This window comes from Phasianus colchicus, chromosome Z (genome assembly GCF_987193195.1).
Source record: "Phasianus colchicus chromosome Z, bPhaCol1.hap1.1, whole genome shotgun sequence".
Taxonomy (NCBI): Eukaryota; Metazoa; Chordata; class Aves; order Galliformes; family Phasianidae; genus Phasianus; species Phasianus colchicus.
In genome coordinates this window covers 67,265,527-67,281,625 of record NC_143476.1, presented here as the reverse complement: position 1 = coordinate 67,281,625, position 16,099 = coordinate 67,265,527, and the positions used below count along the sequence as shown (strand labels likewise).

At 39.6% G+C, this 16,099-nt stretch overlaps 1 protein-coding gene across 8 annotated transcripts in view; it reads right to left on the bottom strand.

Moving 5' to 3' along the window:
- Window positions 1–16,099, bottom strand: part of ARHGEF28 (Rho guanine nucleotide exchange factor 28) — a 157,460-nt gene that overhangs the window by 96,141 nt on the left and 45,220 nt on the right. For 7 of the 8 annotated variants that reach the window (XR_016462146.1, XR_016462144.1, XR_016462145.1 and 4 more), the window contains exons 6-9: window positions 15,015–15,195; window positions 12,688–12,760; window positions 9,410–9,456; window positions 7,889–7,949 (exon numbers count right to left, since the gene is read on the bottom strand). Coding sequence is in view for 3 of the 8 variants with exons in the window: in XM_031602590.2 (XP_031458450.2) it covers window positions 7,889–7,949; window positions 9,410–9,456; window positions 12,688–12,760; window positions 15,015–15,195 (362 nt within the window). In the remaining 5 variants the exon portion in view is untranslated. The remainder of the gene's footprint in view (window positions 1–7,888; window positions 7,950–9,409; window positions 9,457–12,687; window positions 12,761–15,014; window positions 15,196–16,099) is intronic. The other variant, XR_016462149.1, reaches the window with a different exon arrangement.

Genomic DNA, 16,099 nt, shown 5'->3' with positions numbered 1-16,099 from the left:
CACCTGGACAAAATATTTTCATTGCCTAACAGGAGACTTAATTACAATATTGAAAATTCAGCAGATGTGGATAAAAGTGACTGAAACTATAGCACTACCAGCCAGATCTCATACACTCCAACCAAAATGCTCCTTCCACCTGCCCACAGCAATTACAGGGTGATTTTGCAGGTTGCTTCCAGCAACAGCATCACCGTTCAAACAGGCCAGTTTATCACACAATTTTTACCACCTCTCTTCTCTGCCAAATACTTTGGTCTTTCTTATGAAACTGTGGACTAGATCTGCTAAAAAACTTTGTCACATCTCTGTCGCTTCCCCCTCTTCTTTTCCTAAAGCATCAATAAACACACTGAAAAACACAAAACATTGTCGAGATCCTTAAGATCTTGACATATGGACTCCTCAACTTGTTTTTTATGATTTTTCTTAATGTTTAGTGATTCGTGCATTTAGTTTACAGAAATGTCATTTCCAGTGTATTTATCTCCTCATTCTGTGCACAAGAAAAAGAGATCTGTGGAGGCTGCTAGCAGGCAGTACAGCAGCTTGAAATATGTACTTCTCAGCAATGGATTCCAAAAGGTACAGGCAGGCATTCAATGGCTACCATCACTGCCCAAAGTTTGATAGTATTTGATGGCTCCCTGTCCCATCTCACTTGTGAGTAGAATGGCGCAAGGAAGACCACAGGAGAGGAAGGGGGACTGGAGATTTCCTGCACCGCATGCATCTCACTGCAAACACATTTGATGCTGCAAGGGCAGTGGTTTCAAAAGAATGAAAAAGCATTAGCATTTAACATCTCAGAGTCTCCTCCTCTCATCACCAGTTTACAGAAAAGCATACCCCTGGGTGAAGGCACCTGTCAAAGCTGTTATAACATTAAATGATCCTGAACCCTCAGTCCTCTCATCTATGACTTGCATCTTTTTCGAGTGTTCTTTACTTTTCTATTCAAGCACCTAGTGACAAAACCTACCCAATATAGAGACCCCTTTTCTGCAATGAGTATCTCTACCAGGGCTATGTATACCGACATCAGAAATACCAATGAAAAATATTTTATTTTATTTGGAGCTATAAATTTGGATTGATTTTTCATTGTCTTATTTCTTTCATTGCACAATTTCTTGAACACTAGTATAAACCAAGACACTAGGTTTACAAAGTCCTTGCTTGGTTAGAACAGAACTCTCAGCTTGCCTCTAAAAAATGCTGATGTACATAGATACGTAAGTTCACTGAAGGACTCAAGTCATGGCAGGCTACTGAAGAAGCAGAGCCAGTTTGCGTGCACTGCATTTAGGATTGCTTCAAGCTAGACTGCCAGTCAGAGCACTTTAATGCTCCATTGCATTTACTTCCACATGGACGAATAATTTTACTAACCCCAGACAGTGCACACAGAAGCACAGAGTTGTTAACCATCCAGACTGAGAGGAGAACATGCCATCTAAACTTATATCTTAAACTCTACACTGAAGATACATTTTTAATTAAAATGTGAACTATGAAATAAATTTTTATGATTGTTCTATAATTTTTTTTCTCTGACAGTAGGATGACAGCTGCAATTAGAACAATCATGACAAGAACATTTTCCTGTTAAAAACACCATGCTTTTGATATTCAGTGAAAGCTGCACTGCTCTACAAAGACCTATTACCAGTACTTATCTTTTCTTTGAAAAGCAACCGTTCCTAAGTGGTGATAGTTAAATGTTGCTTCTTGGCTACATTAAAGATCTTTAAAAATTTAAAAGAACCAGATTTGCAGAAACTACACTGCAAAATTTGTGGAAAACACCCAAAAGACTGGGATGAAGAAGAAGTGCTCACTTTACCCAACTAAGGCAAAGCACCACTTCTCCACAGCTTTGAATTCAGTTCAAAAGAATCACTGGACAAATACACTGCCTTTGTCCCAAACGCTGCATGTCAGCCAATTTACTGTACTGCTACTATGGTTTCACAGTGCTCCTCAGAATCAGTTTTCTGAAGTCCAGCTCATGACTCACCAGAGATGTTTTCTCCATGTTTTTTTTAAACCAGTACCATTCACCTGATGTGGTTTAGGATAACAATCTCAGTGAAGGATAACAAGCTCATTAATATACTTTCATGCGACAGCGGTCAGTATGCCCCGACTCCTGAAACAATCACTAATCAGTTCCAACAAAGCACATAAAGAGATACTCTGACTGAATGCTCTCCTTGTCCAGTATCTACTCACATCTAAAGGGCAGCTAGGATGTACAGTCAAATGTGGACAAAAAGTTCACTGCTGTTTGTCTCATACCATGATGAAAAGATCCCCTGAGTTTATTTGCAAAAATTTGAGAATTAAATTTTGAAAATTTGATTAGAGTCAACAGAAATCTCCTCCTGGTTTCTGCTATACAGAGTTCTGCACAAGCCCAGGTAACACAGAGAATGCACGTGGCTGTACATGAAAGCATACCAAAGTTTGATTTGGACCTTGCACATAATGAAGTTTCGCCAGTGACTTGGCTGTTAAGTCTACAATTATGCTGGCAGGCTGTGCTGCCAAAAAGGACAGCAAAGACTCATTCTGTTCAAATTCAGTTTTCCATGTTTCAGGAAAGATTTCAATGGAAGAGCTGATTCTCAAGGAGGAAAAAAGTTGAAAGTGTGTTCATTTGTGCATTTTCAAGACTACTACTGTTCTCTTCACAATGCATTTCTGGAATGTATTTCAAATTTGAAGATTTGAATTAGATATATCCCAGATTGTTTATTTGTGTTAGCATGAAATGAGACTGGGCAGAAGACAGGCAAAAGAGCTTATTTAAACATCAGGGAAAAAAAAAGCCTCTTTTTGAAGGATTATTTTGTTGAGCAAATTTGTTTTCGATTTTAGGCAGAGGAGGACGAGTTCTGGGAAGCCAGACAGCACATGTTTGTAGTTTGTTCATTTTTCTTTCTGTCTTCCTTCTGAGGTTAACTTGAATTACAACGTCTCAGAAAGTCAAGAGTGGAGGAAACTCCAAGAAACAAGAACAAGCTTGTTTTAATGTTTAATGCTGCTTCATCCAGATTTCTCCACAGCTTATTAATTAAGCTTAGTTCAGGCTCACATCCCAGGAAGACTTTTCTTCCTACAACTTCTGAAGTCTCAACTATTCAGCTATCTTCAATATTCAAGTTCAAACAAGCAGGAAAATGCTTTATCTACTGAAATAAACAAGAACCAACCATGTGTTGTTGAAAGGTTGTTTCTGAGAAAGTACTGACAGACCAGCCCCTAGTTAGCCTCTCTCCCACAAGATGCATGGAACTATGCAAAGGTTTTACACAGTGAAAAAATCCCCACAAAGTCATTATAAGACAGATGCAGTAGTAACTCTGCAGTTTTTTTCAAATAGCATTTTTCTTCACAGTTTTCAAACCAACTACTTTTCCAGTAAGAATGAGTTTTACGGATAAAGAATATCCTTTTACTGAAAACCAATACTCCTGAACTTTTTCAGCACATCTCCAATCAGTTTAGTATTGCAGTGTCCTCATCTCAGGCTAAAACTTCAAAGCAAACAATAAAAAGATAGAGAATCAAACAAGCAAATAAATAAAAAATAAAACCAGAACTGAAATATCTAACCTGAGTCAGTAGAAGAACTAATCACTTTACAGACCTAATAAAAGCTATGTAAAAGCAGGACTCCAGACAGAAAGGCTGCGCTTTCTTTGTATTTAAGAAAAAAAACTTTTAAGTCTTACGAATCATGGTAAGGAAATCTAATTTAAAAAAGAACAAAAAAGCCCACATTAAAACCAGATTCTCTGCAGATTACAGTGCAGCCCTACTGGTTTCCACAGAGAAGAAGTTCGTTATGTTCTGTTCCTTAAACCGATCTGTGGTTAAACTGGGATTTCTGAGGAACCATGAAAATCAAAGGACAGATTCTACTAAAAATGTTTCGAAGCTGCCTGGCCACATACATAGAACTGCCAAAAATTTGGCATCAGTATTTTTATCTCTCAAAGTGAAAAAACTGGCTTGCTTGCAAAACTTTTTCACTGCTAGCAGAGCAAACAGAATAGATTAGACAGACACCACTGGGTCACTGTAACTGCGGGAGCAGGAAAAATATTTTGAAAAATTTTCCTGCCTTCCTGAAGTTATATTTTCTTGGAAGAAAAACTAGGAGCTTAGATTTTTCTTTCTGGAAAAAAAAAAAAATCTTTGCAGCTTTGTAAATGGCCTTATGAACATCCTCTTTCCAAACTGGCTATGAAATACAGGAAGGAATTATAAATGTTCAAAAACACTTGCCCTGCTAACATCGTCACATGCCCAATAGTAACAGCATTCAGCTGCCACCACCTAGAGTCTATTCCAAAATGAACAGAGCTGCTTACTCTTGAAGATGACAATGGTTGGCAGTAACACATATGCTTAACATTGAAAGAAAAAAAACTTCTATTTTTCTTGCTTCCCTTTTTGTTTATTTCATTCACTCTCCCCAACTGGATATTGTTTCTCTTCTCTCAATCTTTTCAGTGTGTCTTCTTTCACTGAAAAAAAGTCTTTTTTTTTTTTTTTCTTTTTTCCTTCTAAACACAAAACAGATCTCTAACAACTTCCAGTAGAGAGAAAGAGGAAAGAAGATTTGGCAGGTGTGATACTAGCATTAAATTCAACAGTCTTTGTGTAATCCACTGTTCGCCCTGCTCTAGCAACCTCTTGTGCCCCACAGTTTGGTCCCATTCCCCCACCTGAAACATCATGTTGCTTCCCACATGTGCCCTTTCTCCCTAGCACCCACCAACACGGAACAACAGAGTATACATTCCATCCTGGGTGACTGAAGCCTCTCGTGCAGCAAAGGCAAAGGGGAGCTATTATCAAAATTGAACTCTGAAACTTGAACATTGCCTGAGGCAGCTAAGTCCCAAACCAAAGATGAAAACAAGGAACAAGCTGGCATCCTATCAGTACCATACCAACTTCTGCAAGCACGCCTGAAATATACCCCCAAAAGTTTGTTGGTCTTTCAAGTTATGCTTGAAAGGGAGAGGTGGGGAAGAAAATAGGCAGCAGGAACCAGAGAACCCTTCCTGGATCTTTGGAAAGTGCTTCTCAAACCATATGGGAAAAGCAATGAGAAGCAGCAGACAAACTCACATCCATTCAAAGAGTGTTGGTGTTCTTGCTTTTAGAAGTCCTCTTTGATTTACACATCCAACTTCCCAGTAAGATTCCAGAATTTGCTTATTTCTATTCATTCTTCTTTACTCAGACCCCTTAGCTGTTTTCCCTCTTCCTCTCCCCCACTGACAACCACTTCCATTTCGTTGCTTATTCCCCACTGTGTGCCCTTCCTGACAAACATGCTGCCATTTAACAACAATGCCAAGCAAACAAGTTTTTAAATAGTAGTTTAAAACAATCCAGAGTAATAAAACTATAAAATTTAGCAGTATGGTTATGTGAGTCAGGTTAAAGGATTATACTGTTTTTTATATTCAAACAAACCAATAAAAACAGCATTAGCCAACTTATATGTTTTTGGTTGTCATCAAACCCTACTTCCACACTTCTTTGTCCCACCCTACCTCCACCTTTTAGTGCAATCCTGGCAGCCCCTTTGCTCTTCAGTTTGCACTCCAAACTCATCAGCTCTCACACACAATGCTGACTGGAAGCCCTCCAGGCTCTGCTGATGTCAATAGCAAAATCTCACCAGATGTCTATACTGTAAGCATTTCAGTCAAGCTCAGTACTCTGATAGAAGATAAGTGAGGAAAGCACAAGACATAGCCAGCAGTGAGGCCATGTTCCAGCCCTCATGTGAGATGAGCACATTTTCATTTATGCCAATTTACTTCTAAAACAAGGAGAACAGACTTCTCTGAAGGTTCACCACATACAAGTCAATCTCTTAAGTATACTAAAAGATAATTAAAATTAAAAAAAAAAACAAAAAACAAAAAACAGAAGATAGGTTCATTTTCAGATGGGAGGTAACCCTTCTGAGTTTAATATAAACTTGAGCCTGTGCTGAGGACAAAAGATCTACATGTACACATCCATATGTAGAGATATGTATAAACACATTCACCTACGTATTTATAATTGAATTTTACATGTACATAAGACACCTAAGTAATATATCAAATTTTAAGCACATAAATCTTGATCCAAGTTGTGTGCACATACTATTTTTTCAACCAAAAGATCCCTTGAGAACCTACATTTCTCCACTCCTCATTAGCTGTATGAACCATGGCCAAAGGCTCTTGCTGCTTTCTGCAGAGGACCCTGGATTTGCCTGCAGCTCCCATTCAAGCTTCAAAGAGGAGAGTGAGAGCTGGTCTGATGCCAGAGGGCCTGGCTCCTGTTCCAGCTGTCACATCCCACTCTGTGCAAATGATGCCTTAGAAGGAAAAGGCATTTAAGGGTAAGAAAGAGATCTATCAGCTAAGATTTCAGGGTGGAGAATTTCTACTCTGCCAGCTTTTCAGCTACCTTCTGCCCTCTCCAGATGGCATAACCAGAGCTGAGACTGGAGCAGATGTGGCTTCAGATTAGTAAACCATAATCACTCCCAAATGGCTCCACTCCCTCCTATGCCGAGATTGGTCCAACCCTTTCGTCTTCTTTGATGAAAACTATTTGATCATATGGGCACTACCATCTTAAGCATATGCACTGTGCTTTTGTGCAAGACAAGGACTGCTACTCTGTGCTATGAACAAAAGCACTGAAGGCAGGATAACCATGCAGGATAAACGTTTTCACTACTACACTCAATACCCTTATGCAGCTCCCATATTCTTTCAGTACAATAGACTAGCATGGACTTGATGCAGTACAGACGTTCAACCTAACAGTGATGAGAAAATATGAGAGCTAGATGATGATTTTAATGAGAAATTGTTAAAGTAACCTATGTTCTTACCTTATATGCCTCTTAGTTGATGCCAGCTCATTTCTAGCACATAATTTCTCCATTCATGCACATGAACACACAGCAATCCTTTGTTTTGCAGCCACTGGAGCCTGCAGGTGGGTAATCTGAAATGCCACCATCTGGGCTCAGGACAGGATCACAGGCAAGCCTCTGCCTGGCACAGCAGCCCCACAGGCAGAGCTCAGCTACTCATCTTTTTCCTCCCTGCTCTGCCTTGCATGAGATCCGGTAAGAACTTCACCACTGGAGCTTATGACAAACTTGAAAATAGTCAAGTTTCTATTGTGAGTTTCATTTCCTAAACACATAGTCTTAGTATAATCAAGCCCTTCTGGCTCTACAATGCACTTTGTCTACACATTTCTACATGCTTCATTTAATGTATAGTCACATATGTTGACTCTATTGGAGGTTATACTGAGATGAAGGTCAGACTCTTCTCCCAGGTAACTAGCCATAGATAAAGAAGTAATGGCCTCAAATTGCCCTAGAGGAGGTTCAGGTTGAACATTAGGAAAAATTTCTCTTAACAAGCAGTGAGGCACTGGCACAGGCTGCCCAGGGAGGTGGTGGAGTCAACATTCCTGGAGGCATTCAAGAGCTGTGGAGGCACATGGTTAGTGGGCATGTTGGTGATGGGCTGACAGTTGGACTAGATGATCTTAGAGGTCTTTCCCTACCTTAATGATTCTACAATTCAATTAGAAATAGTTTTCAAGACTGTAATTCATACAACAGTTAATATTCTGCTGAAAAATTGAGGGCTATCATGATACTCTTGGATATGCTACACTAGAAGTAGACAGAGATAGAATTCATTTGGTCTTCTGCCAAGTTATGTTGCAATGTCAGTGACATTCAGCCTTCTTAAAAACACCACCTTGCATGTGTTCAGCATCACAGCACACATCCATAGCTCTCTGGAATTCAAAATGGTTAATTATTTCTTACCTATGTCTAACAGGATATTATCTTCAATTTCTTTAGAAGGAACGACAGCACCATGGAAAGGCTAGAAAGAGAAAACATCACGTAAATCTTTGAAGATGAATAGTTACATTTGTGTTTAGTTGTAGGATGTGCTTCAGGCTTTCCGAATTCAGTTCAAGAACAGTCCAAGCACAGTTAAGCAGCAGTTATTTCATTTTAGCCATTTTTAAAAAGGCAACAGATACAGCATGCCGCTCCCAGACTAGTATGAAAATGAACTATAGTGATGACCTTATGGTATCAAACATATCATCAAAGAAGAGACCAAACTACTTTCCACATAAACTCCAGATTTCAGCCTATTCTTCCCCTACAAAATTAGCTGTACCTAGAACAGCCACTACATTAGTCTGGAGGAAAAAGCCATTCCTGAGACAGCTCCATCTTCAATGCCTGAGTTGCTTGTGCGTACAGAAATATCATAGGGTAGTTCACCCTTTGTAGCGTTAACTACAGCCCTTCTGCTAGCTCAAAATAAGAGACAATCAATAGAATACCAGAACCTTTTAATTCCTAGTAACACTTCTGAGCTGCCACAGTCTGCCTCAACATAAGTTATCAGCATAATCTCCAAAATGCATGCAAAATGCAGAGATACCATTTTGAGATGACACAAGATAATACCAACAATACATGAATCCCAAACAAATGGTCAAACTGCTTTAAGCTGGCACTTAAAAAAATAACTACATACTCAAAATCATGATGCAACAAAAGTGGCAGTCCAACATTTCTAAAACTCAGGTGTTATTGAAAAAAATCAAGTCAATGAGTATGAAGAGATAGTATACCAGATTTTGCCCGATTTTGTTTGTCATTCTAATTTATTTTCATTGTGCTAATAATCAATCTCCTGCTTTAAAAGCTGATAAGAAAAAAAAAATCAAACAAACAAAACAAATAATGCTGAGACAGATTTTCTGACTTTAGAAAGAGACACATATAAATAAAAAGCAGAATAAAAGATTAAAATAGTGTTGATTAACAAGAATGATATTTCTCAAAAATGCAGTTCCTTCCCAAAAGCTGCTAAATGGCTCCATCTAAAAGGTAATGGGAACTGTTATCTTTTCTACAGCAAACATTTTTTCCCTGATAAGGATTACTTTACCACAGGTGGTTTGCTCTAGGTGTAGTAAGCCACTCCACCTACAGAAGTACATGCACGCAGGAGACAGGTTTTGTCCCCACAGACTAGCAGAAGAGCTAGAAGGCACTAGGAATGACCATAAACATTTCTGGTCCAAAAGTTGAGCATGCTTCTCTGGTCCAGCTTTCTGGCTCACAACCACAGAACAGAATCTTTCAAATGACAACCACTTACACATGCAGCTATTCCCACAGAATAGGAATGGACAGGAAATATTACCTGGCAGATAGCAGTCATTTACTTATTAGCTTTGGGAGGTGCTCAGGCAAGCAGAGGTTGCTGTTCCTGAACCTAAAGAGAGCTTAGCTATTTGTATAAGGAGAAATCTGTACCTTCACATCATCCTGGGACAAGTCATCAGATGCCAAGCTCACAGGACCTGTAAAAGCAAAGATTCTTGCCTTTAAGAGCAAGGAAATTCAGTTTGGGTTTGCTTTGGTTTCTGCTGCTGTTCTTTCTCCTTTTTCAAACAGGAGAGGGACAACAACAAGCAAACAAACATGCAGGCAAGGCAGAACAATGGACTAGTGCAGCCCATGCATCCCCCCCAAAGCTGCATTCCCGTGGGCAGCGGGCAGGCTAGGAGCACAACCAGTGCTATGTTATTGTCATGGGCCAGTTATGAACAAGCTATTCAAAACAAAGAGACAGGCTAGGAAAACACTGTGACTTGTCAGTCAGCTGCTGATTAACCCCCAAAGTGTTCAAAAAAACATTGGTTCTTGTGCTATGCCTTGCATCACCTCTGAACAAACTTAGACTCTGCTTCTTTACGTGAAGAGGTTTTTTGTGTTTTCCAAAACAAGATTTCACATTTTAACACACACGAAGAAAGGGAAAAACAACTTCATTTCTGTCAATCTCTCTTTTACAGTTTCTTCTCAGAAACATACATACACAAAACCAAGATCACATTTAGCAAGTTTTGCCCAAACACAGACTCCAGTGCTATTGTGACACAGCAAAAAGGAATAATCTGGCTAAAGGAATGCAAATACGAACACCAGCATCACTCAGGCAACCAGGAACAGTATCATTTAATAAGTATATTTTTAGTAATAACAGCTAAAGCTATGCTGGTAAACTCATTTCTTTTTATGCCAAATCTTTTGAATTGAGGTTCAAATCTGTTCTCAGCTACACATATCCCTCTCAATTCTCTATCTTCAGAAAATCATTAAACAAACTATGACTCAGTAGCCGATATACAGTGGCTTAGGGGATCATCTTAAGGAATGCTATGCTTTTGGCTCCATGCATCACCAGCAGCATGGAGCACTGCTGCTTCTGCTGACTGTGTCAGGCTGTTGATGGTCCCTCACATAGGTGATTTTGTCTCTCTATTTTAACTCCTTATTTATTAGCTCCTCATAATAATTCTTTTCTTCTCTGAGGTGTGCTGAAAAAACATAAGTGGGAAAAATAAAAATTCTTAAATATCACATTGTGGCATATAAAGAGTGGTGGCAATAAGTGTTAGCACCCAAAGGGATGTGCAGTCTAGCAATAAGTCAACAAATCAACTTCCTCTAATACAGTGTCATTACAGACCATAAAATCACTGCTGTCATCAAACAAAGCATCCCAGGTATCATCTTTCTGTGAGAGAGAATAGACTATTTCTTTTCTAACTGTGATCAGAGACTTACTTTAAAGGCTTCATAGGGAGATGAAGAAAAAAGTTGCATTTTTAAAGCTCATTTCCAGAAAATTAACGTCCATGTTTTCTCAGATGCTTATTTTTTTACAGCACTGATGTGCCATTCTTCTTATTATTGTTGTGACTGTTATCTGAACAATAATAACTCTCAGAATAAATTATGTTTCTTCTATAGCTATAGTTATTCAGCAGAAAATGGCTCAGGCCACCAAATAACACCGTTCAGTCAAATTCCAAGATCAGGAAACAGAAAAAGCACAAAGTGGACGTGGATTAACCAAAATACCATCTACTTCACATTTTGTTCTTCATCCTAACGGATAATGTATCAGTCATGTATTTTAATTTAATGAAGTTGCTCTGGGAGATTCACTGCTGACGCCCTGCTTTAATTTGATTTGCATTATACAACAAGCAGTACACTGTTAGCGGACTCTATAGGATGGAAGCTCAAGACTTCTGATAGCATTGTATTTTGAAGGCTTGTTGGTCTTGATTTCAGGCCCATACTGAAATGATTAGCTATTGGAACAGTACTACAACAGAACCACTTGGAACAGCAGCAGTTTTGAAATCTGAGGGCTACATTCTCATGACATTAATTCATCAAATAGTGTCCCAAGCTTAGCAGCCACTTTGCAAAGTAGCTCACTGAGTGCAACTGAGAACATAAGCAAAGTATATAAGAAGTACTCCATTAATTGTTTCTTATCATTTCTGCTTGTAGAGTCAGCAATATTAATTACATACAGAAAAAAATCTATTTGGGTTGCTTGAACACTTGCAAGTGGAGAGCTGGAGAGCATAAACCAGACTGTCACCAGTAACAATCATTGTTGCATGAACTTGCAATACCTGGATTTGGTGGTAAATGATGAAAAAAAAAAAAAGGAAATAAATAAATAAATATGAAGGACTGGTTGACATAAAGATGGGAAACAAAGAGAATAGAAAACAGGAAATTCAGAAAATTTTGCTGCCTGTTAACAATAGCTAAGGACTACTATTGTTTACTTGTAGATAATGCAGAGGGCAAAAGGTGCAAGTCTGATTGGCTTGTTAGTATTTTTTGACACTTCCAAACCAGTTTCATACTAGTTTGTGTGGTTTATTGTTTACTATCCATGTGGCATTCTTTTCTTGCCTAAAATGAGATTATTTTTTTTTCCAAACAAAACAAAAACCAGCTCTGGTCCATAAAGACACAGAACTATATAGCTTCTATCGAAAACATGAATAGATAAGTTTGCCACCATCTTCATGGATCCTGATACTGTATGAAGAGTGTACGAGGATCCTCACAACCAGGAACTACAACAGGTTGCCCGCAGAGGTAGTGGATGTCTTGTCTCTGGCAACATTCAGGGAGGGCTCTGAGCAACCTGATCTAGCCGTAGATGCAATGCCTCTGTTCATTGCAGGGGAGTTGGACCAGATGATATTTAAAGGTCCCCTCTAACTCAAACAATTCTATGAACTAGAATCCCCTTCACCTTTGGTGAAAACATTGAAGTAACTATCACCTAAAAGTTGCACTGCCCAAGCTAGTGCTACGCTTAGCGTTACCTTCCTGACTTTATTAACTAGATACACTTCACTGAAGTTCACAGGCTGACACGTTGATTCAGTTAAACACTGCCCTCTCCTGGAATCTACTGACATTTTTCTGGCTCTTGCAGCAAAATTTGTTCAGACCTTTCCAGTCATTACACATTCCATAACATTTTTTTAAAGAACAATTTCTGTTCAATATGGGAAAATCGATGCTTTGTAGGCAGTGTAAAGATTTGCACATCTCTTATAGTGTCTAATTTGTGTGTTCCACTGTCACCTACTTACAGGTCTCTACTGTCATATGAAATGTGATCTTCCTGAATAGATACTATATGAACTTGTGCAAACTTTCCAGAGGTTTTAGCGAATTTAACATTATGGAATAAGAAACTGTACCTTCTACAGAGCTCATTGTGCTGCAGTGCATTTCTGGATCTTCCACTGGCTCAAGCTGGTTTAAATTGATACTCTATTAAAAAAATGAAGATGATAATTAATTTTATTTCATGCCCTCAACATTTATGGTAAAACTCAGAAACAAAATCAGACATATAAATATAGTATAAGTAATACTACAATGACTGATAAGAGATTCCACAGGATACACTAGCAGTTTCCCTCTCTCAAGAAGAAGAGGAAAATTATCCTTTGCTTACAGTACACAAGGGATCCAAAACACCAGATATAACACTGGTACTTCAGTGTTCATAATTTCTTTTCCATGAGAAAGGCAGCAAAGCACTACATAGAGTGGCCCAGAAGCCAGACAGTACCCCTACAGAGTGAGTGATTTTTACTGGTAGGAAACATACAGTCCCAGCACAACCAGCCTCAGTGCAGAACCTGCTCCCTCCTGGGCTGACACCTCGATCAGGCACATACAGCAGACATCACTCCATGGGAAAGAAGTGTTCAGGTCCAGTCCCTGATCTTAGCAATTACATTCAATGAGTGTAAGAAATGGAGGTGGAGCAGAGTGTGCCTCCTTTCATGTAGTTAGTTCATCTCTGTTTTATTGCTTTTAGTGCCTCCCTTTTACAGCTAAGACTGAGCTGTCTTAGAGCTGAACACTAAGAACTGAATCTGTCACCTGACAGGGCAGCAAACAGAGAACAGCATGGTAATTGGACCACAAAACAGGAAGTCAGGGATGACACTGCTGAATTTTGCACCCAAAAACATGTGGCTACAAATCCTACACCTCCCTCTTGGTGGGCTCAGTCACATTTTTCTCTGCTCCCATAAGTCTGATGCTTTGCAGGACTCTTTCCTACTCCTGTAGCTACTAGGCAGAAATAAGCTATTGAAGTCAACTTTCCTCAGGAAATCATTAAACCAGGCAACAAAATTATTTTTCCAAATTTAAATTATCCTATTCATTTAGGATGATCATCCTGGTTTGTCCTCTTTTTTTCTTTTTCCTTTTTTTTTTTCTTTCAACCCTGACATATTCTTCCAGCAAAGTGACCCCTTCCACTGGCCAGGTACAGCTCTGATAGAGGGGCAAGACAAACCCCACAGGGCTCACCTTCCTGTTGCTTCCCCCTTTCAACCTCCTCTAACCCTTGAGTGCTCCCTGCAGCCTCAATGACAGATGCTGGTATCTCCACACGGTTAGTCTATGGGAGTTTGCTCACCATTTGAGCAATGTCACAGTCCACCTCATCTTCAGAACCTCCTTCTCCATATAGCCCAGCAGAGTCACAAAACTTCAGAGTTTAAACTTTTTTGAATTGCAGAGCCCCAGAAGGTTTCCAGTGAAGGCAAATCTGCATGGGTAACTCAAGCTTACCATCAGCCTTCTTTAAGTTTTTCATTGCTCTTTTAGACACATAACAAACACTCGAGGGGCCAACAGGTACCTGCAACCAGGGGCTGAAAACCATAAATGAGCTATATTGAGGTTTTCTGGTATGAAAACCTAGCGCTCCATGACACTCTAATTGGCACAAGTTTCCTCTGTTTAGTCCATGTCTTCTTCTCAGCCAAACCTAAAATAACAATGTGAGCATTCATGCAGTCTTGAGACAAAACAAACTAGATAGACATTTACGGTCTGCTATAGGGAAGCTGAAAGATCCAGTAGAGCAATAAATTCTACCTCTATTTTGAAGTGTACTGGAACAAATCAAACTCCTGGCAGTACATATACAAGATTATGCAGAAGATATACACAAGATTATATTTCATGCAGTCTTTCAAGTCTTGATCCAAAAACATAATGCACTCCTACTTAAGAACTCATGCTTATAACAAAATAAGACCCAGAGCATCACAACTAAACTCCTCTACAGCAAAAGTACATAGTCTGTATTTTGTTGCTGTGTATAATACACTGGGGTTGGTATCTGATAAAAGCTCCCAAGAGTTACACCAGCACAAAGAAGAATGGAACTAAATTAAATATTTCAAAGTATCAAGACAAATAGAATGGCAATGGAATCAAAGAGATTTCAGGGGAAGATATTCCCCAGAAAGTCTACAGTGAACAAGAAACAATTTGGGGTGTAAAGGAGGCTTTGAAAAGGTCTCCACATTTCTCGTTCTCCAGCTCCATACACACAAAGAGCTGTATTTACTTGAAAAGAAGTCTACAACAGTAATCCTTCCTTACACTACCAGGAGTTAAAGAAGCAGTTCATACTATTCATGGCTATTCATGGAGAACAGCAAGGAATGACTGCCAATAGCCTGTGGCAGCTCTGGGCCAGGCTGGTTCCTACCTCATGGAGCAGCGGCCTGTTCCAGAAGTACTTCCTGAAGAGCCTCACATCTGACTCCAGTAAGTGCTTGGCCGTGTGGTCCAGCGTCAGTGTCAGAGCTGCTGATGAGCGCACAAAGCGCATGCAGGCCCCCTCGCTGATCTCCACTCTGGCAACATCAGGCGAGCGGCTGCCCTGGAAACTGGAACAAAATGCTTGTTGAGCTAGAATAGATGTTCTACATGCAGGTAGGGTGAGAACACAAGCATGGCATCCCTCAAGCAGCACAGCCAGCAGCATCCCAGCATGTCCACGGCAGAAAACCTGACATATCCACTCGAAACACAGCTGGGCAAACAAATACCCACCAACAACTCCTCTCAGAACTAAAATGCAACTCAGTGTGGAAAAAAACAGTGACTGCCCTAGAAATGCTAGTTAGTCACCAGTAAAAGAAGTTGGTAAGAGTAAGCAGTGACAATACCAACCTCTCCTCATTTCTGTAAGTTAGTAATAGTACCTCTTCCTGTTACTGTTGCCATATATAGCAGTAGGACATGACTGGCAGCTAGGTTTTGTTATCCCACCACTGACAAAAAACAGAAAGTGTCTCAAGGGAACACAGCATTGTTCGGATGTTACAAACAATTCCTATCAAGATGTACTGCACAAGTGTGTTAAGTGTTTTGGTTGTTTTCAGACAAGTTGAAGTGTACATATGCGTAACTCTAATATTAACTCTATGCTGTACGGAACTGGGCCTGAAAGATCCACAATAAAAAAAAAGTTTAAAATATATATATGTATATATATTTACAGCCTTGTTCTGGCCTATTTCCCTGAATTTGCAGAGAATATCAACAGGGAGAAGGGCTTCTGGCACTGAACATTTGGTGCCGTGAGACACGCACACCACGCAGCTCTGTAGGTCCATACAGGGCAGATGGAACTTGCCTAAAAGCACTTGTCCTTTAGTCATTTGTCAGACAGGTAGCCCTCTGGCAAAAGCAGTCATTGCTGCACCGGTGCACTTGCCATCAACTCTCCCTCGCTAATTCCATCTCAAGACACATAGAGGTAACAAAGTCTCCCCAGAGTTTTGTAAA